The sequence below is a fragment of the Protobothrops mucrosquamatus genome, unplaced genomic scaffold (assembly GCF_001527695.2).
Source record: "Protobothrops mucrosquamatus isolate PMUCROS unplaced genomic scaffold, P.Mucros_1.0 scaffold707, whole genome shotgun sequence".
NCBI lineage: Eukaryota > Metazoa > Chordata > Lepidosauria > Squamata > Viperidae > Protobothrops > Protobothrops mucrosquamatus.
The window spans coordinates 102,988-128,545 of record NW_015386988.1 but is presented as its reverse complement, the minus strand read 5'-3'; the positions used below and the strand labels follow the sequence as shown (position 1 = coordinate 128,545).

The 25,558-nt window shown below is 35.9% G+C and overlaps 1 protein-coding gene across 1 annotated transcript in view; it reads right to left on the bottom strand.

The window, feature by feature from the left end:
* The window catches only part of RTTN (rotatin), a 93,598-nt gene that overhangs the window by 9,853 nt on the left and 58,187 nt on the right, over positions 1 to 25,558 (bottom strand). The window contains exons 34-45 of the mRNA XM_029284545.1: positions 23,667 to 23,749; positions 21,412 to 21,520; positions 20,681 to 20,879; positions 17,991 to 18,081; positions 13,833 to 13,986; positions 12,767 to 12,904; positions 11,450 to 11,658; positions 7,471 to 7,576; positions 6,450 to 6,547; positions 4,426 to 4,503; positions 3,660 to 3,786; positions 607 to 809 (exon numbers count right to left, since the gene is read on the bottom strand). Coding sequence (XP_029140378.1) covers positions 607 to 809; positions 3,660 to 3,786; positions 4,426 to 4,503; positions 6,450 to 6,547; positions 7,471 to 7,576; positions 11,450 to 11,658; positions 12,767 to 12,904; positions 13,833 to 13,986; positions 17,991 to 18,081; positions 20,681 to 20,879; positions 21,412 to 21,520; positions 23,667 to 23,749 — 1,595 coding nt within the window. The remainder of the gene's footprint in view (positions 1 to 606; positions 810 to 3,659; positions 3,787 to 4,425; positions 4,504 to 6,449; positions 6,548 to 7,470; positions 7,577 to 11,449; positions 11,659 to 12,766; positions 12,905 to 13,832; positions 13,987 to 17,990; positions 18,082 to 20,680; positions 20,880 to 21,411; positions 21,521 to 23,666; positions 23,750 to 25,558) is intronic.

The window sequence follows — 25,558 nt, the reverse complement described above, 5'->3', positions numbered from 1 at the left end:
CCCTAAAGTGTAAGTCATGTACAAACGATGCCAAGATGCTTACATTAAACATGCAGGAATGAAAGTTTTGCTGAGCTAAGAAGCAGAAATATTAACTAAAAAACAGAATAGACAAGACAGTTTTTCTCTTATTCTTTTATCGGCCAATAATCTGGCTGATAAAAACATGTATTTGGATGTGATAATATCTGCAAGCTTCTTCCACAGAAATCAGTGATGAAAAACTATACATAATAATACACACTTTTATTTATATCTTTAATCAGGAACTACAAGTGAGCAAACATTGCAGTAATAATCCCTACAATTGAGAAAATTGAGTATTCAAGGGTAAGAAAGATGATTCATGAAAAATCCATAGATGCAATATCTACATATACTTACATATGAATGCATGTACACACACACACACACATACACACACACATAATTGTGTTCCACGTGCTTTGTGTTTGCTTGCACTATAATTCTTTATTATAAGCCTCAGTCTTCCATTCACAATTTTAGCTGTTTGACCCAGATTATCTTAACATCTTCCCTGAGACTAAACAAAACCAAAACCACTTCCTGAATTTTATCAGTATATTCAGAACATTGAATGCCTACCTTCTGAAGAAGACCTTTACAGTCTTGAGATATAACCAGGTTTGCCAGAAGATTAAAAGTCATCTGCTGAATGATGCCGTTCTCAGACAGGGTTTGAGTTGCTAACTTCATAATGTTATGCATAAGTGAGTTCCCAGCTACAGTTCTTTGGGTTGTCTGGAAAGGGCACAAGCTGCTACTTGCCACACAAAGAGAAGCACAGCCTTTAAAAATCAAAATATTATTATAGGTAAATATGAGAGGGGGAGAGAACTTTTTATTAAGTGGCCTGTTTGCAGGTAAACAATCTCATTCCATGTTAAAATTACAGTTTTCAAAAATCTTCATTCCATGTTAAAATTATGATTTAAAAAAAAACCTTCAAAAAAACTCATATAAAAAAGTATTTTTTCCTCAGGATTAAACTATGGAATTATTGATGCTCTGTGAGCCTGCATATGTTTCAAGATGTTTCAACTAGGTGATATCATCAGTGCAAACTCACATTTTTTTATATAGTGTGTAATGAAACGTCTGCAAGCAAACAACCAAGCTTAAGAGAGCATCAAGAACTCAACAAAACTAATATAAACCACTCAATATCACAGAACATACTTTGTTTTATCAACCGTTACAGGAGTACAATGTTGATTAAACAAAGGAATCTTGTTTCAAGCTTTTTCTCATATGAAATCCATCTCTTTCTCTTATGTCCATGCTTACAGGAAATAAATTGTTTATGCATAGTTCAATCCCTTTCATGTGTATTCATTTCCCTCAATCTGCACTATTTTTTTTTAAAGTAATCGAGAAAAAGCTACAGTTATAAATCATCGGTTCCCTCATTTTAGATTCCGTCATCTGTATTTTTCCAAGCAGAATATTCCTTTTGTTTTCTCACCCGCTCTCATCTCCAGCTCTTTCTTCTAGCCCTATTCTATCTATAGTCATGTTGGTATTTATCATCTAAATGTACTATTAAGGGAAGTGATTCATGATGATTAAAAGAAGTGTAGAAAGAACAGCTTTCTTCTTTAAAACATAAAGTGATAGAACTCACTGGCATAACATGATCTATGAAAACACATCCACCAAGGGCTTGATCATTCATCTTCATAAAACAATGACAAAACATAATATGAATAATTTTACATCATCTAATGATGGAAATCCAGACATTAGAAGCCTATTATGATGCATTTTAAAGTAATGTGTAATATTTTGAAGAATATGGCATATATTAAGCCATGCAGTAAGACATGTAATAATCTTTAACATCAGTTTGGGAATGACAAGAACTCAAAATATCTGGCATGAGTTCCTACTTCTTTTAAACCAGCATTTTCATACTTTAACATATTTCTGGATGTTACCAGAAAAGTTAAGTGGTGAATATTTGGAGACTTATAGGTCCATGGGAGTTGACTTTTTTTTAATGATCAGTTTAAAAGATCCAAGCTAGAGAAGAATTTAGGGGTTATAATGCTTGCCTGCTCTTTCAAGTGAAATCATTCAGGTTCAAATTCTGAGTCAAGAGATAGTAAAATATGAAAGCTTCTCTACTATTAATGACTTCTCACTGACATATTTTTACAGAGGGACAGGCATTTGCTGGTAGCTACAAGGAACTTAATTTAGTTTGAGGGATGAATACATATGGTTTGCAGGCAGAGATCTTAGCCATGGCTATAACCCAAAAATCTACTAGAAGCATTTCCAAGGATTTGGTGTGTGTAATGGAACTGATGGAGCTTTTTGTTGGAATATATTACATCACAGTATAAGCCACTTTTGAATATAGTCTCAGTTTAAAGAGAGAGATGTGTTATGACAAATAGTGCAATGCTGCTGCCTGAAAACAAAACCAAAAACATTCCATGGACATGTTCAACCTTGGACATGCAGAACTTATTTAGATTGTCATACAGATATATAATTTAAAATGGAATATAATTTAAACTGAATTCAACTTTTATGAAATTGAGGAAATTAACACTATGACTATAATGATGCACACATTAACCTTTTCAGTTTTTCTATGCAGAGGAATGAAGGTATTCGTGAAGAGTTCCAAAGCTATTTTTAAATACAAACTCATTTGCTTTCCATTATATTTCATCATGCTTTGAATTAAATTTTGTACTCTCCTCTATTACATTTTTTTGTCGATATACTTCCACAAAAGAACTTGCAAAGGTTCCTACACAGAACATTGCTAACATGTAATTTCTATTACAAATTACCGTGAATGGTTGAACTAAGATTATTCACATTCTGTAGCTACAGAAGATGCATGAACTATCCACCCACCTTAGCCCCGATTTATTTAAAAAAAACTGAAACCTTTTTAACATGATTAACTAAGAAAAAATAGTTTCTTTCAAATGAAATGTTAGTGCAGTCAGATGCTGTCATCAAGTGCCTGCATTTCTCAACAAGCGTAGCCATTTAAATATTAAGAAATTTTAATATGCGAACAGTAAATAATTCTTCATGGTACTTTATGCCAACCTTAATAGAAAAGGAATATATTTGCTAAGAGGGAAAGAATAAAAGCATGCTAGAAAAAGTGAATAGTAACTCTTTCTCTCTCACATGTGCACATCTACAGTCAACTGTTTACAGAGGTAGTAAGGCATGAGTGTTTCCATTTCTGTTGGAAGACAGGGTCCTCCTTTAGTGACCACAATTGGAACTGACAACTTGGTTGTTAAGCAAAGTGAAACTGCAACCGTGCCTACAATCTTCCTTCAGCTTTCCTTTGCTTGACAGACCTGCCCCTACACCTAACTCTAAATTTTCCATCATCATCATCATCATCATCATCATCATCATAACTGCAAATGGTTGCTGCATGATTCAGTTGCTAAACAGGATGAGCTATAATAAAATGCGGGAGAGGGAGAGAACTGTCATTTGTGTAACACAATGACCTAGAAAAGTGAACAACGACTAACTCTAGTTAGTTTCTCTTTCTTTCTTTCTTTCTTTCTTTCTTTCTTTCTTTCTTTCTTTCTTTCTTTCGACTTTAATGGTCACCTGCCACATGCAGCAATGATTGAAGCGTCACTCACCGGAAGGATAGTTTGCAGTATAGACACACAGCAAATGCAATGCTGCTTGCATCAAGGAATCATCCATTAGAAGCCAAGGCCACAAAGAATGCAAAATAGAAATGAGATGAGTTCCAAGAGCTGCTGCCTGTCAAATAACGAGAAGATGTTGCAATACTGAAAGAGCTTTTATAAATGTGATTGTGAAGCCAATGCAAAATCTAAGGGCTCATTGACCACAGAGGGCTCTTTTCCAACCTCCACGTCCTCCAAAAATATGTCAACTTTGATGAACTGACAATTTTAGGAGTTGGAATCTATGCATCTGGAGAGGGTCCAAGTTGGAAAGGTAAAAATAGAGCTGTAAATATTACACCTTGGGAGAAAATATTATTTCCTCTTGGGACATAAAAAGCAATTGTTTAACCTAATGCCTCACAATAAACATAGGAATACCAATGGCATTCTAATTATTTCATGTAGTTGCATGAATAAAAGTTCAGTTATATTAAAATAAAACAAGGGACCAAACCATCGTTCACATCCTCAACCCTCTGCATATCCCTGAACAGTTATTATGACACAATCTGGAAGATAAATAAAATAAGTGTGTCAATTTTTTTCCTTTGTATTTCTAAATAATTCATTTCCATCACCATTGCTACCCAGATGCTAGGCATCTATAAAGAGTTGGATTAGCAGAAAGTGAAAAGATAAGGTCGTAAGTATATTATTCCCAATATTGTACATTTTAGCTGAGGGGTTAGACATTTCCCTTGTCTCTTACTTTGCAGGATTCATTTCGAAAGAAAGAATTTCTTAGGAGCTGCATGGCAAGTTTTAACTCTCTGCTGAGGTTGTCTTCCTGGTAGAAGACAAAAAATTGATTTAGATCAATATACAAGCAGAATCTGATTCATATGACACAGACAGTCCTACTTGCTTCTGCAGAACAGCTAGATTCTATAATAGCTTTGTACCATATAGTATCAACCTTGTTAATTCTCAAGACTCTTTTTTCTGTTATGTATTCAAAATGGAGTATGATTTATGTATGTATGTATATTTTGCCATCATTTTGTAAAACGTGGCACTTATGGATGCCGCTGATGTTATTATATTATTATTGTTATCCTTGGGATGGTGACATTGTTTGGTGATGGTGTGTTTTTTTTCTTTTGAGCATCAGAATTTCATTTTAATGTGTGCCATTGGTACACAGAAAAATGACAATAAAGGTTATCTTAATCCTAAACTTAATCTTAATGAATTTAACCAAGCATGGACAGTCCCAGTATCAAGAAAATAGTATTTGTCTTTCATGGGGGGAAACCCCTTTGAAGTTTAGTGGCCATCCAAAACAGGAAGAGACAATTCCATCCTGCATAAAGAAAGATAGATGCTACCCAAGATCTATTTTGGATGTTATATTTCCAACCAGAGCAAATCTACTGGTTGATAATAAAAGAATTTGCTTTCGAAAGAGCATTAAAAAGAAAGGAACTAAAGCAATGCAATGAGTGAAACAATATAAATACCCTCATTGTAAATGGCTCACCAGAGATCGGCTCTTTCTATTGACATAATTATACAAGTACATATTAAGATAAAGACTTTTCTAATTACACCAAATTTAAAATTAAAATATTGAATACCCTCTACAAAGACTGGTTGACATAACACGATCGCATATCCATCCAACTAGGATTCATCGTTTCTCTTTGTACAAAGGCTACAAAATAACTGATTAAAATGTACACAGAGGCAGATTGGGTTGAATGGTATTCTAATCATTTCACGTGGTTGCATGTATCACTTGAGAAATGTTAATTAGCAAGTTATGTTTTAAAGGGAATCAGAAGATATTCAGTTAAAATAATAACTACTCTCACCCACTTATCTACCCCCTTTTTCAATAAGAGCCTATTTATGGACAGATATACTTTGTAGTAAGCATCTTATATGTCGATTTAGGCAGTCATATAATCAATATCAAAATGAGAATTCTGAAAGTGAGATGTGCAAAGATTTTAATATATGCCCTTAAGGTAAATGATTTCCTCCATCCCTCTTCTTTTCCCTCTGAAGCTGGATACTGGATACTGTGTAAGATTTAAGAAAATAAAACACCGTGTAAATATTTCCAGCCAGCCCTTGATTGCTGATACAATATAATATAAAGCAGGGGGAGAGGCTGCTTAACTTTTCCATGCCTGAGAATGCCCTCCAGGCAGATTCTGTGCTTTTTCCACTTATTTTCAAGCCTACCTTAAAAGGCCAACTAGGTGAAGTAGTAGGTAAGATTATATGCATCTTCTGTACCATCTGTTATTTCTGTTTTTCAAAGCATTTGCCCCACAATGTAACAGTTAACCTTTGGTGCTTGATACTCAGAATCAAATGGAAGCTTGAACATGCACTCTTTTGAAAATAAAACATTTGAAATCGAGGTATCATATCTGGGTAATGCTACAAGATGAGAAGTTCCAGAGTGCAACATAATTATTAAGGAAGCATTCTTAATAACTACATGGCAACTGCAACCCTCCAGAAATAGTGAACCATCATCTTAAACCACCATTTCCATCCAATGATGATGATGATACAAGATGCTATCTCCCCCCAAAAAAATTCTAAAGAAGGAGCATACTGTTTTTCCAGAGGTGTTGGATTTTCATCATCCCCAGGCTATTAAAACCTAAATATACAAGACAGTGAGTCTCACTAACTCATATGTACAAAACAAAGATATAAAATGGATAGGAAGAATACCAGATATTCAACAATTTTTATATCAATATAGTAAAATACCCTTTTTCTTTGGTTTGCTTTTCCAAGTTTCAAGGAAGCTAGATTCAGTTCTGTATAAACATGTTTCATCTGTTCCAAGCCAGTCTCTATGAGGTTGGCTATAAAGAAAAATGGATTCTATTAATCAATCTGCTCAAAAATATTGGCAAAATGTGCAGTGGTCAAATGTGTACTAAGCAAATGAGACAATTTGGCCCTGATAAATTGAAGATCTGATATTGTTTAAGCTGAATTATTCATTAGCAAAACTTTGAAAAATGTAAATAATAAAACTTGTATTACATTCAGATTTGCTTCTCTATTTTGATTCTGAGACATAAAATACTTGCCTAGGGATACATTAATTGTTTTGAAAGAATCAAAATACTTTCTTACACTGGCATCTTTCCAGCCAGTATCATTTAATTCTAGACAAAGAAAAAAAGGTTATGGACATTTTCTCAAATTTCTTTTTTTTTTTTTTATCTATTTCCAAAACAGCTTGTAACAACTGAGCAAGCCTCTTGAAGACATTTTTTTCTGTAAAGTTTTGTATTTGCCAGGTTTTCCACGATGGTCTTACTCAAAATATCAAAATCATTCTATTGGCATTGCTTCCTGCAGTCATTACTCTGTATCTATAAACAGCTAATACCAGGGTATATAAGAAGGACACGTATATCCTGGCCGATTGTTCAGGTGCATAAATCCAAAAGAAGCTGTAATATGAATCATCAGCTTTTCGTCACTAATCTCACTTAAGTCACCATCTGTTGAAAATGGGCCATACTGGTGACAATGAGAATCTGTTCAACGCACACAGCAAGAACATACCTGGCAAAACAAGAACCTGCTGTTGACTCTCAGGTTCTTAATTTCTCTGACAGTGAATATAACCAGCAAGCCATCATCCACATCACAGGAAACAGATTCAACAATAGCTGGACACTACAAAGCTGTTACAATCGGGACATTCTTTCTATATAACTACACAATGAATGACACCTGCTTTAAAATCCCCAATTTTTAGGTAACATCTCACCTTCTAGGGCACAATTCTGGGCACTTCTACTAACAGCTAAAAAGGGAAGCAAGGCACTTGCAGCAACCCGTTTTACCACATCTTGAAAAGAGTTTACTTCATAGGTCTGTGAAAAAAGCAGAATGGGTTATCAAAGATAAATATAAGATCCTGACATGCAGAAATTTCCACATTATGCTTTTGCAAATATTTATTTGAATTACCTTTACTGATCATTATCTATATTTAAATGAAACATTAGGGGTACACAAAAAATAATAGACATGTAACTCAATCATAATAATCCAATATTGCTCTGTGAGTGAGAGATGGGAAGTCTCTAAATTTGATTAAATAAACAAAAAATAAAGACATGGATTGCATTAAATTCCTATAACAGAGCACATGGTGTAGGGGGTTTACGACAACTCGCTACGGCCGATTCATCTCAGCCAACTTGCTGTGGCCCACTCACGACAGGACAACTCCCCACAGAACAAGTGTTACACTAATATCAAAGAAATAATGGAACAGAATCATTAAAGAAAGGAGGACAAAGGATGACAAAATGAAAACTGAATGACAAAAATTAAAATATTTTATCATTATTTTTTAATTATTTAAAACAATTAAACTGAATTGTCGAATTGTCCCACAGCGAGTTGTTCCGCGGCAAGTTGGCCATGAAAAATTGGCAATGGCAAGTTGGCCACAGCATGTTGGCTACGGCGAGTTGTCCCAATCCGTGGTGTAGGCACTCAAGAAAGATTCACATATTTTTTTAAAAAAAAAAACCACTGTAGCTCTTTGTCATCTTCTTCTTCTTTTTAACAAGCAAGGACACTTTTTCATTATCAAAGCAAAATAAATGAGAAAGACCGGCTTCAGGATCTAGATTCACTGAAAATTGAAAACTGTTTTTAGCCAGCTCTATTATAATTCAAAAACTATTGTCTAAAATATTTTTCTTATGCAATGATACCTTGATAGACTTACAATATTTTTTCTAGTTAAAATTACTGGCCCTCAAGACTGTTTATATGTTATTATGGTTATTATAGGGAAAAGAAAAGCAGAGTCTTTTTTCTCAGTGTAATAGTCTTTCTTTATACACTGATAAAGGACTGATTAAATACTTTTTAGAGACGCACTCAATTATTTCCCACACTCAATACTGAACTTTAGAAATTATTTTGTCTCCTTTATTTTGGGTACCTGCTTCTGATTTCTGTTTTGATTTTGTTACTCTATTTTCTGTCCCTGCAATGTATGTGTTTTAAAAACTAGCAAGTGAATCCATCTGCTCCAGCAGTATTGGCATACCCTTTGCAGGATCCTTCTTTTACACAGCTAAAATTTATTACCAAATTGTTGGTGCGATTAACAACACTTTCACTGCTTCCTCAAAATTCCTTTCCAACTTCTCAGTTATCCACATATTCTGCAATTGATTTGTTGAAATGTCATCATGAATACATTTCTAAGCACTTAAAGGGTAACAACATCAAATCTCAATTCTAAGACCCACATAGGATGAAATAGTGACATTCACTATAATGATATGGTGGGAAAAATTAAGCTGTATGAAGCTTTTAATTAAAAAAACCCTACTATTCTAGCAAAAATACATTGTTGCTTAACATTTCATCTATTATTCCTGTGATTTCTTGTTTTCCCATTCATTTATTACTGTGATCCACCATCATCCCATTGCACAACTTTTTATGTACAAATTAGAATGTATGGTGCAAACCTTGGCTTTTACATTCTCATTCTTATCTTCCTTACTATGAAGTAAATTTCTAGGTTAAAATATATTTGTAATACATGATGTTGTTCCAGGCTAGCAGCTAAAATAACTATTTCCATTGTAATAATCAGTTAGAAATGTTCTAATTATCTCTTCCAGGATAATTAATACCATGATCAGAGTGAAATAGTATATACTGCATATATGGTTTTAAAAAAAGAGGTTATGCTAGTAAAATAGAACCTGAAAAAATTATAAGCAGTTCATACCAACAGAAAGAAAACCTAAGAAGAGGCTTGAGGCCACAGCTGGTTAAGAAATGCAAGCTCTTAGATAAGATTTACTTATCTTTTTGACCTATATTCGTCTCATCTGATATAAATTATCAATTAAAGAAGCCAGGATGCAAGTACAGGCATCAGCAGATAGTATTAGAAACCAAATATAATTGCTTATAAAAGGGAAATAACAAATCTTACTATAAGTAACTGTCCTATTAATAGAATTAAGAACAGAAAAAGATAGCTAAATCAAGGCTTATGAAGGTTTAGTTGACAGTACATTTAAAACATATTTTTCTTTACCAATTCTAGAGTTGCTTTTTTTTTGTCCCTGCTCCTTTCCCAGAATTTTTCCTCTCCTTCCCAGAACCAGTTTGCATCCATCCATCATCCCTAGAAACTGTTTTCTTCCAAAACTCTTGAATGTTCCTTCATTCGCATTTTGCTTACACCAATGGTTCTCAACCCCGTAGGGCCTCAATGTCATCACAGGGGGTCTGTGAAGGCTTGAAGAAATGTTATGATTTAAATCTTGAATTAGGTTTTGCGGGTCTGTGGCCCTGGTCCGTGGCCACAAAAAGTATTTAAAGGGGGTCCATGGTGAAGAAAAGATTGGGAACCATTGGCTTACAGTATTATTTAACCATTCTGAAAAAGATCATAGCAGGTCTATATGTTGGTTAGGTTTATTGGGTGGGGAGTCTATGTCATGTATTCACTATTTTAGCTATGAAATTTAAGTATCCCTTTTAAAAGATATTTGCTATTCACTACATATGTTTCCTAGTCATCTGCAAACATATATAAACCCACATAATTTATGAAATTAATTTTCCAGGAGCCTCTGAGATCTGTATCAACAATATTGTTAATATCATTGCTTAACGGTGTCGCACATTCATTTTTATTTCAGGAAGTTCAGCATCACAAATTTCCACGTAGAGATTGGCCCCAATGTGTGACACAGGTGAACCCATGGCACAGCCGTGATTTTGTCTGTAGAAACCTTTATTGTATTTAAAATAGGTAGTGGTCAGGGAGAGGTCCAGCATGGCACATATGTGGTCTGGGCTGAGGTTGGTTTTGAAAAGCTCAGAAGGATCTTCAACCAATACAACATACGTGCACACTTTAAATCCAAGAATACAGTAGGGCAGAAACTTGTCTACCCCAAGGATGATATACCCATACACAAACTGAGCAACATGGTATATGCAGTACAATGCAATGAGACATGTGCAGATCTGTACATTGGGGAAATAAAACAACCACTTCATAAAGGCATGGCACAACATAGGATAACAAACCCATCAGAACAAGATTCAGCAGTCCATCTGCATTTAAAAGACAATTGCCACTCTTTTGAAGACAGCAAAGTCCACATTTTGGACAGAGAGAACCACTGGTTTGAAAGAGGGGTTAAAGAGGCCATCCATGTCAAATTCGAACAGCACTCTCTCAACAGAGGGGGAGGGATACAACATCATCTATCTCCAGTATACAGTTCCAAGAAGGCTCCACAATGATTGGCACTACTCAGGTGACCCTGAGGACAGATAAACCTCCAAGAGGCCTTAACTACTCTCTAGAAAATTGCAAATGACCAGCAATCTGCAAAGAATATAAATCCTTCCATTCCCCACCATCCAGTCAGAGCTGAAGAAGCTTCTTGGATGAGAAGCAAAATGTCTTCAAACAAAAACAAGAAAGTCCAGATGTCTCTTGAAAAAGTACCTTTGGGACAACCATGACCTGGATGACTGAGAATCTCCATAGACAACACTCTGAGATGTAAATGTCTTAAACAACTCTGAACTGATTTCGCTCCTAATTGTGCCATCCCTATCATCTTTTTACCAAACATTTCTGACAAATAAATAACCACCTCCTTAATTTGATCTCGCTTATCTTGACAAAGCATTCACAGTGGAGGAAAATGTAGGTGAGTATCACTATTTCACAAATCTACCTGAATTAGCAATTCACAGAGCTTGGTTACAGATGATTGGTTCTTCTTTTCGTCAAGAAGGAAAGACACTGTTGGCTGGTAGCAAGCGTCCTCTTTATTGCCGAACTCTCTTTTGCCTTCTTCAACAAAAAGAAGGGCTAAGAAATATAAAGAGGCCGTACACAAACTTGGTTGTCTGGTAGAAAGACGGACACATTCACATAGTGTATCTAAAAGATCAAAGAGATACAAATTTTATGATGCAGCAGTTTCATAAATATCAAATGATGTATTAGGATATGAAATGAACAAACAGAAATAAATATAAGGTAATAGGTAACAGGATGATTATGTTGACTATACATCAAAATATGCCCTACCACCTATATTTTATTTAAAACATCCATTTAAGTAAACTTTGAACTGTGATGGAACCTAGTAACAGCTGAAACAAATTCTCTAAAAACGGTTTATTCCAAGTCTGCATGTCTGTTTGGAGAATCATAGAGAGGAAGCGTTTCTAAATTGTTTTGGGAGAAAAACCTTTGGTTCTGACAGAAAAAAAAAGTTTAACCTCAACAAAGGATCCATGATAGAGACACTGAGTTACTCTAAGGTGTGGTCACTCAGATGTCTTTCAGAAGACGTCCTTGTAAATTGCAGATGCCATCACTATATCTTCCACATGTTAGCCTTCTATTATATGTGTAAACATTAATGATTTGCATAAATTGAAAAAATCCTTAGTTAGCAGGATGGTCCTCACCTATAAACCTATCTCGTTGTAGGCTTTTTGTGTCCTATACTTTTTGCATGAAACACTAAATTGGGTTTCATAGCAATAATTTAAGGGTAAGAGAGATTCATTAAAGCAAAGGCAGGCAACCTGAGGCCTCAAGATTGCATAAGGCCCTCCAGGTTATTCTTTTCAAGTCCCAAAGTCATCTTTGATTACTGTACAGCTGCCAGAAATTGGTGGCATAATTTCTTGACATTTTGGGATGAGTACATGAAAAAGTAGTCTCATATCCAACTTAAACCTCTCTTCCAATCCAGGAAGAATAAATCGATGGCTCCAGTTGCTTTTCATCATTATCTCAACCACAAAGTGTTACCTGCGGCTCTTGGACATTAAAAGACCCTTCATCTCTGGTATTGTTCAATCCAAGAGACAAAATTTATGAATGATCTACCCAATCAAGAATAGAACCACAATCCAAATTCTTCACAGATTCATCCCTGACTGGTGTTCCTGAAGCATACCATAATCCATGGTATCAAAACTGGCAAAGGGGAGTCAAAGGCTTTACAGAACATTATTTTAAAACCAGGTATTACCTATTATAGAAGCCCAATGCTTTGCTAACGCAAGAGATACAAATGGTAGTGCACTATGGCCACATTTTCTTAATAGTGTAGCTAAAAAAACAAGCAGGTCTTCCCATGTTTGATGAACTGCAGATGATAACTCAGTTCCTGCCATGTAAACATAAGGAAAAAAGGTAAGCATCTAAGTAAAAGCTCAGCTTAACCTGTTTAACTATAGCAAAAGATAAGAAACTGTCCATTCCACAAGAAGGACAAGACTTATACACCATCCTAGAGGTAGAAAGATGACAAATATTATATATGAATATTCTAAAATTAAATTATGAAGCCACAATAACATATATACAAATGAAGTTGGATATAATCTGCTTGTAATATTTGCTTTTTTATGTCTATCTTTATATTTATTGAAATTTGTGTGTTTCACATTAGCAGACTATGACCGTATTCACAGATTTATATCTTCGAGACATAGCTCAAGAGTTATCTTCAAAGTAACTAAACATATTACTGCATTTTAAGTTCTTGATAGTAACAATGGCAAGCAACAGGCCTACCTAGGACTTAAAACCATGTTTTGTTTCCTAGAAATTAAATGGCAGTCTCGGTGCTATTCCCACTTAATTAACACAAAGCAAGAAGCATTAGCAAAAATAATTTTTTAATCAAGGGTGAGCAAAGATGAACTGAAATAACATTTAAAAAGGACTGTTATGGCTTTATTGGAAAACTCAAGTCCTTCCAAAAGGGTTCTGAGCTTATATATATAAATTTTTATATATGTATATATATATATAATTGTTTTCCCGAGGAGACTATGAATTCTATTTAGGGGTCCCATCAGCTTTCCAGGCCATTGTTCCATCTAGCTCTGTACTGTCTATATGGATAAACTTTCAGGTAGAAATGTTTTCATTCCTATTTGGAAATATTGAATCTTCAACAAGTATCACCAAGTTATGGTGATACTTTACTTTGCTTTGCTTTCCGGACTGTAGAAAACAAAACGTTGACATCAACTCATACAACTTTTATACAAAATTTTCAGATGTCTGCTCCTTACCAATATACTTACCTATGCTGTCCTTGGAACTAAAGGAAAGAATCACAAAGAACTTTTCCAAAAGAGGTTTCAATAACTCATCTTGCAGCACAAGATGAGTGTCCACCAACAAACATGACTTCAACAGTTGAGAAAATGACGAAACAAATTCCAGGAGAAATAAAATCTGCTTAAAAACACAAAATTATTAGATTCTGATATTTGGACATTTTTACTATTTTTTAAAAAAAATCTTATTGTTTTTACACATAAGTAAAGGAAGCGAACATATCTAACATACCTTCCTCTTTCTATTTCCTCCACAACAACAACCCTACAAGGTGAATTGGACTGAGTGACTGACCCAAAGTCACCCAACTGGCTTTCATGCCCAAGGTGGGACTCAGGCACCTAGTTTCTAGCGTGATGCTTTAACCATTCATCCAAACATTTGTTTCTAAAATAATCCTTAGAACACTATAGGGCTGGCATTCTATCTTTAAAATCCTCTAATCCAGAATATATTTGGAATTAAAATCTGCTCATGTACTAATAAAAACAACTTTCATACTGTCCTATCATAAGACTTTGATAATGTACATAACATCAACATGTAAACCTTGACACAAGAACATTTTTCCTATTAACTTTCTGTCTCTCTTTATCTATACACACAGATATTTGTGTATGTGTGTTACTGAACTTCATTTGCTGGGCACTCACATTAAAGGTGCTCTAAAAAAGAGAGTTTGGAAAGTTTTGCAGTATTTTGAATTGAAGTTAACTAGAAATACTGTTAAACTAACAAACAATTAAACAGAAAATAGCATTAGAGCCTGGCATTACTACTGTACCTCATTAAAGTGTTTGCTTGTTTAGTAAGGAATTATGTAAATTGAAAATATTAACATGAATAAAATTTACATAATTGTCATTAACCACTGAGAACAAAAAGATACGTTTCTTCTATTTTTCCAATAGAAAATCCCTTCCGTGTAGAAAGCCATAGCATTTTTTTTCATATCATATATTTTAAAACTGCACAGAAATCAACTATTAAAGCCGATTCTCTAATTCTGATCCTAATTGCTTGGTGCAGACCAAATCTTTATACTAGACATCTAAAATATAATTAACTTCTTGTATTATCCCTCCCTCTTTTTCATTCTACAATCAACAAATCAGAAAATCCAAACACAGCATACAATACAAACATCTCATAGATAGATCAAGATGTATATCCAAAGCAACCAATATCTTCAAACTGGTTACACTATGAATAAGGCTGCATATGCACAAAGAATCATGGCCATCTGATGCAAACAGGCAACTCTCCTTGCTTTCCTAGGAGTCACCGTGATAAATTTATGACTAGAACATCTGCAAGCTTCTTGACCCATTCTTCCCCCCCCTTTCCCCCCCTTCCATTCAGTCGTGTCTGATTCTTGGAAGCTGCTGGACAAGTGCCTGCAGTTTTCTTGACAAGGGTTTCAGAAGTAGTTTGCCACTGCCTCCTTTCTAGGGTGAGAGAAAGTGGCTGGCCCAAAGTGGCCCAGCTGGCTTTGTGTCCAAGGCGGAATTAGAACACATTGTTTCCCAGCTTTTAGCTTGATGCCTTAATCACTCCACCAAACTGGCTCTCTAATTATGGCCCTAATGACTCCAATTAATCACACCTGACAGTCAAGAGGAAAATACAAGCAAGATATATTAGAGTGGGCAACATGGCAGCCATACATTACTCAACACTAATCTGCACACAAAAGAGTATTAATTAAAGAAAAAAGTAGAATAAATTATTTAATATACCGGTACTTCATATATTCAAGATAATATATAACAGTAGAAAGCTAAAAGGGCGAAAATCTGTAAGATTTCAGGATTGTGAAATGGCTTTAGCCATTTTAAATGATTCTTTATACCTTGCCTTATAGTGCTTGCGAAACTGTGTGATGCTGCCCGAAAAAGTTATCAGACATTGGTCTGCTTGCCTGGGAGGGGTACTTGAATGCAGATATTCTGCTTCACTTGTTCAGCAACTGAGAAAGTGGAAGAGGGAAGAATGATCTGATTGCCATGGAAATTGGAACATTTCCCACCTGTTTCCTGATGCCTGCCCTCATGAGAATAAAGCTGTACCACTTGTAAAGACCATTAAAAACAGAGGGTTTTGCATCGGGGGTGTGTGTGTGGGTGGGGAGGGATGGAATAAATTATTTCAGTATTTTTATGGCATAACTGTTGCTTACATGTCATGTATCCAAAGTTTTGCAACTGGGCACCCTTTGAACCAGATTTAATAGAGACCTGGGGGAAAGGATACATCTTCTTTCTAAAAAGAAAAAACGCTAAAGCTCATTGAGCATATTATTGATCTTGCTCACACTTTATCTTCCTTTCCATTCACAAGAAGATTCACATGGGGAAGTGAGATCAAAGAAGCTTTGATGTCACTTCTCTGTATTCAGTTGCACAACGGTAATTCAGTTACCTGAGTTTTACAACTACACAGCAATCAACTAAGGCACTGCAGGTCTTGAATAATAGATGGAGCACGATGTTACGGCACACAGATCCCTAAGCACACAAGCACTTTCTTTCCTGCACTTTGGTTTTCAACCCCCCCCCCCCAATTCCTCAGTTCTCAGCTACAGCAAGAAAATATGAATTCTAAGGCGAAATTATTTTTGCCTCCTTAGTAGCTGTAGCATCTTAGGCAATTTTAATGTAATTTTTTAGTAAGTAATAATCCTAATAAAAATTAACCACTTATTGTTTTAAACTTCTATCTTGCATAAAACAGATGTAACATCTGAACATACTATTTTAAAATGCCAATTTGTTCTGCACAATTACAAGTAATAAGAAGTTGTTGCTTGTATTGGTTAATTGACAGCAGCTTCCAATGTCAAGAATTTTATTTATTCCTGGGAGTTTTACTCCACTCGAGTCAAACTCTATCCCTGACTGGTTTATAGGAAGAAGGAAACCAGCATACTGAAGTATCTTATAGTTCAGATAAATAACCTGATGGAATGACTTTGGGCTAGAAATCAAGAAAGACAAGTTTTCATCAAAGTGGAGGTGATCCATCTCTTGCACCTTGCTGCTTGCCACTGTCTACTTCACCTCTAATTCTAAAATATCCTGTTGGTGAATGTGAAGGAAAAAACACTCTGAACAAATATTTCTGAGAAAGGACATTGGTTTTCTGAATTGACACCAAGCCTAACTATGGTGGAGATCAGTGTTATAAAATATAGATCTGACTGGGAATTGGGCTAAAGGGAAGGGAAAAAGAAGAGGGAACGTTTGGTTTAGAGCAGTGGAGAATTGGGGGAGTTGCAGTCCACACATCATAAAGTTCCCCAGTTTGAAAAAGATTGGTGTAGAAAGGGACAAAAGTGTTGTTAATAACAAGTTCTTTTTACTAATCTATACTGTGCCACAGATATGAAAAAGTAGAGTAGTCCCTGTCCACAGAGTCAAAATTGAATGGATATTACAGAAAGGGCAAGGAAAAGAACTGGGGTAAAAGATAAAACAGGCACTTGACCAGACAGTATTTTTATATCTGATAGACGGATCAGACTACTTTATTTTTTTTGTATGTGTGGAATTTTTTTCCCCAGGAGGCAAAGTCACAGAGCTCAATATTCTTATGTTCTGGACTCTGCCACTAACTTTAACAGCTAAGGCAGCTTGATAACTCTGGAACAGATATATGACCAACAGCATTTTTAATAATAAAGGAAAACTTGTTAAAGTTGTCCAAAGCCACCTTGTCTGGATTGCGGTGAAACAGAAGTACGCTGAAGGGGCAGGTTAAAGGAAGAAGCATTTATTCCTTTGAAGAAACATTTTTCTCATTACTCTTAATTATTTGCAAGAGTCTTTCCACATGCAGAGACACATTCAAGGTACAGCAAGTAGTTCAACTTTATTTCTCTAGTAGGTTATATTCTATAGCTTATATTCTCATCAACTGAAGAGAACCATAACTCTCCCTTAGGACACATTATGTTCAACATTCACAATAAACACCAATAAAGTCTGGGTAACCTGACAACTTTATTAAAATGAACAATAGAGTGCCAATTAATTAAACCCACTTCAAAAACAGAGGTTAAACCTTTAGGCCAATTAAGCCGTTCACTAGAAAGGAACAGGAACCAAGCACTCACAACTAACCTGCATTTTGGAATATTCCTCATGAGCTGGCCAAGGCAGAGGAGCTTTCATTTCAAAGATGTATCTCTCCAGCAAGCCAGAATTTACAAGGCTAACAAAAACAAAGACATATATGTTAAGAGAAATAAATATGAACTCCAGCACAAATCATTAAAAATGGTCTTGCTTACTCACACCGTGGCTTGCATTAACAGAGGCAAGTTGTTGTTTAGTATGAACACGAGTGCACCTTCCTTCTTTTCCACTATAAAGGGGAAATCGCCAGTATACATTTATTTAGAAACCAACAGGATTTCACCCCGGTCAATAAAAGGGTACATATAACAAGGGCAATAAAATATAGAAGCTACAAAAAGGAAATAATAATAAAACCAGACAGCAGCATAAGCAATTAAAATTATATGATGTTGTTTTCTCTAGCTGCCTAAAAAGCAAAGAAAACAAACAATAGTCTTATTTTGTTGTGGAAGAAGCTCCACATTCTGGTTGCTTCTATATACAGATGCTCTATGAACCCATCAAGTTTCCCTTTGCTAGAATGTGGGACACATAACATGCAGTCAGATAAGACTCAGAAGAATGCCGGCAACCTCTCGGATGCACTGCCTTAGATGTTGGGGATCTGCAGGTAAGAACCAACACCAGATATGAACTGGATTTGCATATAAACTGAGTGCAGGAGTCCTGAGATTTATGCTTTATTGCCTATAAAATGCATATATAAAAAACAACCTGGATACCACAATTGTATTTTTTGAATTTTCCAAAGATGTGGCCATTTCATATAGTTAGCTAGTTTCAGGAGGACAAAGGTGACCAGATTAATTTCTCCATAGAGGACATATAATTGGTACCACTGGACAGCAAGGAACAGCTTTAATCTTAAACAACTAAATGCTGCGTACATGATCCTTCAAAGGAAGGGCTACCTGATCCATAATAAGTTTTAATTCTCTTTTTAGGGATACCACCCTACTGATTTGTCTATTTGAACTCAGTGCCTGTTTACATACGACCAGTCCAGTCACATCCAATCCAGAGGGAGAGTAGTGCCTAATGGAAAAACTAATATAGAGGGCTGATATTGTAGGACTTCAAAAAACCAAAACCACAGAAATATGCAGGGAAAAGAATGAAAGAACATTCGTCCAACCACCACCCAACAATCTAGGCTCTACTTAAAGTTTGGGAGTCCATCTAAATATTCTACTACATTTGACATTGGACCATCTATAACAGGGGTGTCAAACTGCTGGCCTGCGGGCCGGACGCATCATCCAGAAGCCGGGCCCACCCATTGCCGGCAATGGCAGAACCATCCCGATACGTTGCGCGACGTCACGAGTTTGACATGTCTCATCTATAAGGTTAGGATTAGGGTAATTAAAAGTTTTTATTTAAGTTAGGACACAAAGTCTTAGTCTTTAGTCCTCATTAGAGAATACTATTCTAGAGTGTCAAACCAAGACTATTGACAGTGAAAGAGAAGTAAAGGATTCATGTTTAAACCGTAAGTAGTTCATTTTTAGTTTCGTGTTATGTGCAGTTAGGCTATTAAAATTAACAGTGGGAAGTAGCCTCTTTGGACACAAACTGTAAACTCTTATAGATAAAGTCTGGTTAACAAAAATAGCAAAACTACTTGGATCAAGATACCTAGTCATCTTATGACTCTACGGTTGACAAAGCTAAATTTAGGACTTCCAAATTCACACTTTTAACAAAACTAATTTTAACATCAACACCTATTTTATGTTAACACATTATTAATGTTGATTTGATATATGTATAATGACTCTTTTATGAATGTTAATGTATTTTATTTTATTTAATCTTACTTTTGAAGTCATTGGATAATAAAGTAAAAGTATATCTCAAGTAGATTTAATATACCGATTATTTCACTATGCACTTTAAACATTTGCCTCAGCGTAGAAGTTTAGAAAATATAGTATTTAGGAATGATGCAAATTTAATGCATAAGATTGAGTCAGAAGATTATGTTTTACTTTTTGTATACAGATCTTAAGAAGTCAGAAAAGAGATGAAAATTATGTGCTTTTATAATCTCAACTAAAACAGCAGTTACTTTTTATTTTGACCAACTCCTAATTCAATAAATATAGAATTGTTAAAAACCTGTCAAACCACATTCCATATAGACAATAAACCTCAACCCTCCAAAGTATCAGTTTTGCAAAAGCTTCACTGACCCATCGTGGCTTAGAGGAGTTTCATTATTGCAAGCAAGCAAAAAGTCATACAGAGAAAGCTGTTCAGGCAGCATGTAAGTTTAATAAACAATATTTATTTATTTAATACAAAAATATATCTATCCCAAAAATCAAATCTCTCTCTCTCATTCTCTTTCTTTCTTTTAAATCCTTAACTTTTTCCTCCCAGCCTATCCAGTTAATAGATTTTGTTTTTTTTTCCAGACCTGACATTTAGAGGCCTACAATGTGTACACAACAGTTCTTTCTGGCCTGAGCACACACTGGTCCCAACCCCGTCAATTTCAGCCCTTCGAGATGTTCCAGATTTGCTCCATTTTCAAGAAGAAAGGGATTCTTCTGGTTTGTTACTTTTGAATTCTCAGAACACTCAACAGTTTATCAATATATGTAACAAAGCTTGGGATATCATTTGTCACAGTCTATTTGCAAACTCTCTAGTTATTGATCTCTTACCTACTGAGAGCAGTTAGTGTATGTGCTCTTTGAAGAGCAATTGTAGTCTCTTTTGGAGTAACAACAAGCAGGTTGTCCAACACGCCACATACAGCTGATAGGAGAGGAAGTGTGACTACCATATACTGATTAGGTCTAATGACAGTCTCTGGGGAAACATGTGGACTTGAAGATGCTGTTGTGGTTGTGTCACTCTGACCTAGAACACAACATTCAAAAGAAAAAAAGCTACATGAAATGTGGATTCACATGAAACTCTTGAGATATATTCCTCACCGTGACCTGAACAACAGAGAAACAATCAATCAATTCTATTAGCTACATGAAGTTTCAAAACAACTATTGTGCCAAATGTTCCCATAAAAACCCAACTTGCCAGTTGCTGTTTCTTAAACTGAACATTCCTCTGTTAGGATAAATAGAACAATATGCAACAGTCCAGTAAGACTCATAGGACTAGGACAATACAGGCCCAAAGAGAGTTTTGTCAGTTTGGAACATTTACAATTGTAAAACACATTGTATTTCAAAACAGAGCTGCTGCTATCTGAAAGGTATCTACTTTTTCAGCTTTTTCACTTCATGCCTTGATCACCTGAGAGTTTCAAAAATAAACTACCAGGCGATGGTCTGCTGTTTGGACAATCCATTCCAAAATTTTTAGCATGCACTGTGTACATAGCATGACTAAGAAATGAAGTTGTTTAATATAGTTCTCAAGTGTATCCAACCTTGAGTTATGAGTCGGTTCAATGATGCATCGTGAATAAGACTAACAGCTGGCGAAGAGGGTGCTTCTACTTCCATAGCACATCCTGGTGATGGTGATACTGAAATTATCTAAGAAGAACCAAGTTGATAACTTTATTTAATATGCATTTTTATTTATTCTTTAGCTGAGGTACCCCATCTTTTCGCCCAAATGGTGCTCATGGTGCCTAAAGCAATAAAAAATACTAAAACTGGGACTATAATAAAATAAATTCAGACTACTGTAATGGAATTCAAAGCACGGAGTAAACGAAGCAAGAAAATTGCAGGGGATTCACTCAAGTAAATCATCTCAGAAAAATTTCTGTAGCCATTGAGACAAAATCCTGCCATCCCCTTCTCCATTCCCACCTCCGTGTTCCCACCAAATACACTTGGCATGCTAAGGAAGCAAAAGGAAAGATATTTTATGAAGACCGTTCCAGAAAATATGGTGCTTCAAATATTGTGTGGTGTGTTTGTGTGTGTGTGTGTGTGTGTGTTATATGAACACACATGCCTTTGGGTCAGGTTGATTCCTAGTGAATGCCCTGCAGTTCTCTTGGCAAGATTTTTAGAAGTGATTTGCTACTGCATTCTTCTTCCTAGGTCTGAAAAAGAATTTACCTTAGTTCACCTAGTTGACTTCATGCCTAAGCCAGGACTAGAATTAATGGTCTCCTACCCAGTACTACTTTAAGCACTATGCCAAACTGTCTCTTCCTAATAGTCTATAAGGTTTTATATGTCATAATCACCATACTGAACTGTGTTTAGAAACAGATGGCGACTATACATGAAACATGGTGTTGGATCATGTAATCTTGGTATAATTGAGCTATAAAAACCTCATCTAACACATGGGACATTGAGACTCATCCAGAGGTATCACGGAGGCCAAACTCAATCAGTTCTATTGATATGTAAACTGGTCTTTGTCATAGAACTAGGGATAAGGATTTGTAACAAGACTTCTAATTTAAGCATGACTGTATTTCTAGAGCCTTACAGAGTGGATGGGAATTCCTTTATAACACAAAGCAACCCAAATGCCCCCTCCTCTTTGCTAAGTGTGCAACAAGGAACAAGAGAGTCATTTAAGGCACTCTCAATTTAATTAATAACTTGTGCCCATTAAGCACTATACCATTTAAAGCATTTCCTTTCCCATTTTGTTACACATGGGAAATAAGATGTTTTCATTTCTATTATCTGAGCAGCCTATGGAGGGCCCAGAAGCATACTATAAATAACAAAAAGATGCTACAGCTTTCTGCTTTGCTTTTCAGCACATCAACTTCTCAGTGATGATGACAATGATGAAATTAAAGAATCCAGCACAGAGCTAGTCAAACACAAAGGTGTGTGTGCACCCTGGTGGCCATAGCATAGGCACATTACCGTTTCAGAGAACATGGCAAGGCTCCATCCTACCACTTAGGAAACCTCACAAGAATAGCAAATTTATTGAAAAAGATTAAAAGCTACAGGCGAGGAATTTTCATCAACCTCTGTGATTCAAGAATACTCACTAGCTAGTGTGGGAGTTAGTTCTCACATGGTTGGTGAAAAAATAGTATGATAGCAAATCTAGTCATTGGAAAAACAAAGGGCAGGTGGAAAGCAGTCCATTCAGGAGAGGGGCCATGTTTTTAAATTCTAAGGCCCAGGAGCAAAGTAAACCACAAGACAGTTTGAATATTGATTCTGTATTAATGGCTTTTTCTTGAAAGAAATGAAATGGGAATAAACTAATTGTCACTGGTCACCTTAAGACTACAGACTTTATACTTAATATAAAATAATTACCTACAAGAGTCAATTTTCTTGGGAGAGGAAAAAAACTTGGTTTACCCTACTCTCAGTAGCTAATGCTAATTTGCCTAATGTCAGATATAGAAACCATTCTAGAAAATATTAATAGAAATAGTTCACATACAAAGAAATATTGTGGCGTGCAGTAGCATTGTTTTAGACAGAACTCCATTTTTGGAAGTGAAAGTATTTCTTTTTTACTTTTCCTAACAAAAATTACTGGATGCCTTCCACCCTGAAAACATCCACAAGTATTTTTAACATTTCCTGCTGAAAGGTGAAAGGTTCTGAAGGTGAGCAAAAGAGGAATTAAAAAACAAAAAAATATTAAAGTGTATTAAGAAATTCAAGAAAAAACACAACTAGTATAATGGAATCCTAGTTCTCCAGACTATCCCATTTCACTGTATGTTCAACTCACCCAAGTATCAGTAGTTGACTGAGAACGTGGAGATTGGTTCCCACCATCCTGGATTCTCCAAGCAGAAAGAGAATCTTCAAAGTCTGGAAAGGGGAGACAGAGGGAATCCATGGTTATAAAATTTTACTCTTGCCACCAATAAATTTTTAGCTTGTTGCAGCATTTCATGTCATTTTAAGATGAGCCATGCCTCTTCCATAATTTCAAAAGCAAGAGTAAATCTGGGCATAGGTTTATCCTTCCCTGTAGATCGGGTTGGATAACTATGGCCCTTTTATGACTTGTGGACTTTAACTCCCAGAATTCCTGAGACACCATGGCTGGCACAGGAATTCTTTGGAGTTGAAGTCCACAAGTCATAAAGGGTCCATAGTTCCCCACCTCTGCTGTAGATAGTGACTGTGGTATCCAAGATATCCAATAATAACTTGGTTGTCCATAAGCCTCATCCAGGGAACCATAGTTTGTGGTTTGGCTAATAACACCAAGAAAACACAATTAACCTAACTAGATCTCCTTACCTAATTATTTTTAACCTTTAAACAGCCCCTTTCATTGTCCAGTAAGCAAAAGTCAACAGTGGGTGAAATGCTTACAAAGGTTTTTCTTTATAAATATAGAAATGTTTTCAAAAAAAATTTCAATATTTTGCATATTTTGCATCTTCAGTTGTGAAGCTGAAGTGTGGGACATGGTAATTAATCTTCACTAATAAGCATTTTGTGTCATAAAACTGATGACAAACTATTGTGTATAATTTTACGCCCTGAGATATTGATTTACCCAACAGTGAATAGACTTAAGGTGAAGGTACACTTGATTTAGCAGGATGGAGAAGGAGGGCGGGGGGAATGCTGATTGCAAAGAACACAGCCACAACAAGTTCCCTATCATTTTATACAAGAGACAGCAATAAGCCACCAACTGTTTACTTCATGTATCCAGCCTAATTGTCTGCCAAACAAATCTCCATGATACACTGAGAATTGATAGTTTCCACTACGTTCCCTTCAAAGAATACATATGAAGTGGCCCCTGCGCTCTATGGAGTGCTGCCAACAATTCTCATGAAATGAAAAAGTATTTCATAAACCCAGTATGGAATTTCTCACAGGACATCATTAACACAGTCACAAGGAACAGAGAAATAAACTCCAGGCTCGTACCTTGCCTTTTTCTAAAGCCTCTTCCTTTCTTTACATTATAGATGCATTCTCCTTAACGTTTTAATTAATATACACATTTTAGAAATTCCACACGGTCAATTATTCTTTTTCATAATGAGAAAGAATAACCTTTACTAAAAAAAAAACTTCCTTTTCTACCTCCAACTACAGACACATTTTTTAATCTGTACCCCAAACACTGAACTAGATTAAGGAGTAAAGTTTTGTTTATTTTAGAAATGCACAAGTATTGTAATGTTACATATTCCCAGAGGATAATAGTTTAGATCAGTGATGGCGAACCTTTTAGAGACCGAGTGCCCAAACTGCAACCCAAAACCCACTTATGCATTGTCGAGTGCCGGGTGGGTGTGGCCCACTGGGTGGGCGTGGCCCATTGGGTGGACGTGGCTGCGGTGGTAACGGCAGACTGGGTGGGACTAAAAAGTTCAATCAATTCCAACTTTGCAAGATCTTTTTTTCCCCCGCAAGAAGTTGAAATTGACTGATTGAACCTTTTTTTTTTTTTACACACGGCGGCGGAGGCCTAAAGCGAAAAGGTTTTATAAAACCCAGCTGAAGGCCGAGGACTGGGGCGACGGCACGGGTGCCCACAGAGAGGGCTCTGAGTGCTGCCTCTGGCACCTGTGCCATAGGTTCGCCACCGCTGGTTTAGATTGTCACATAGGTAATTAAAACTGCAATCATAAGAAAAAATTATTGAGG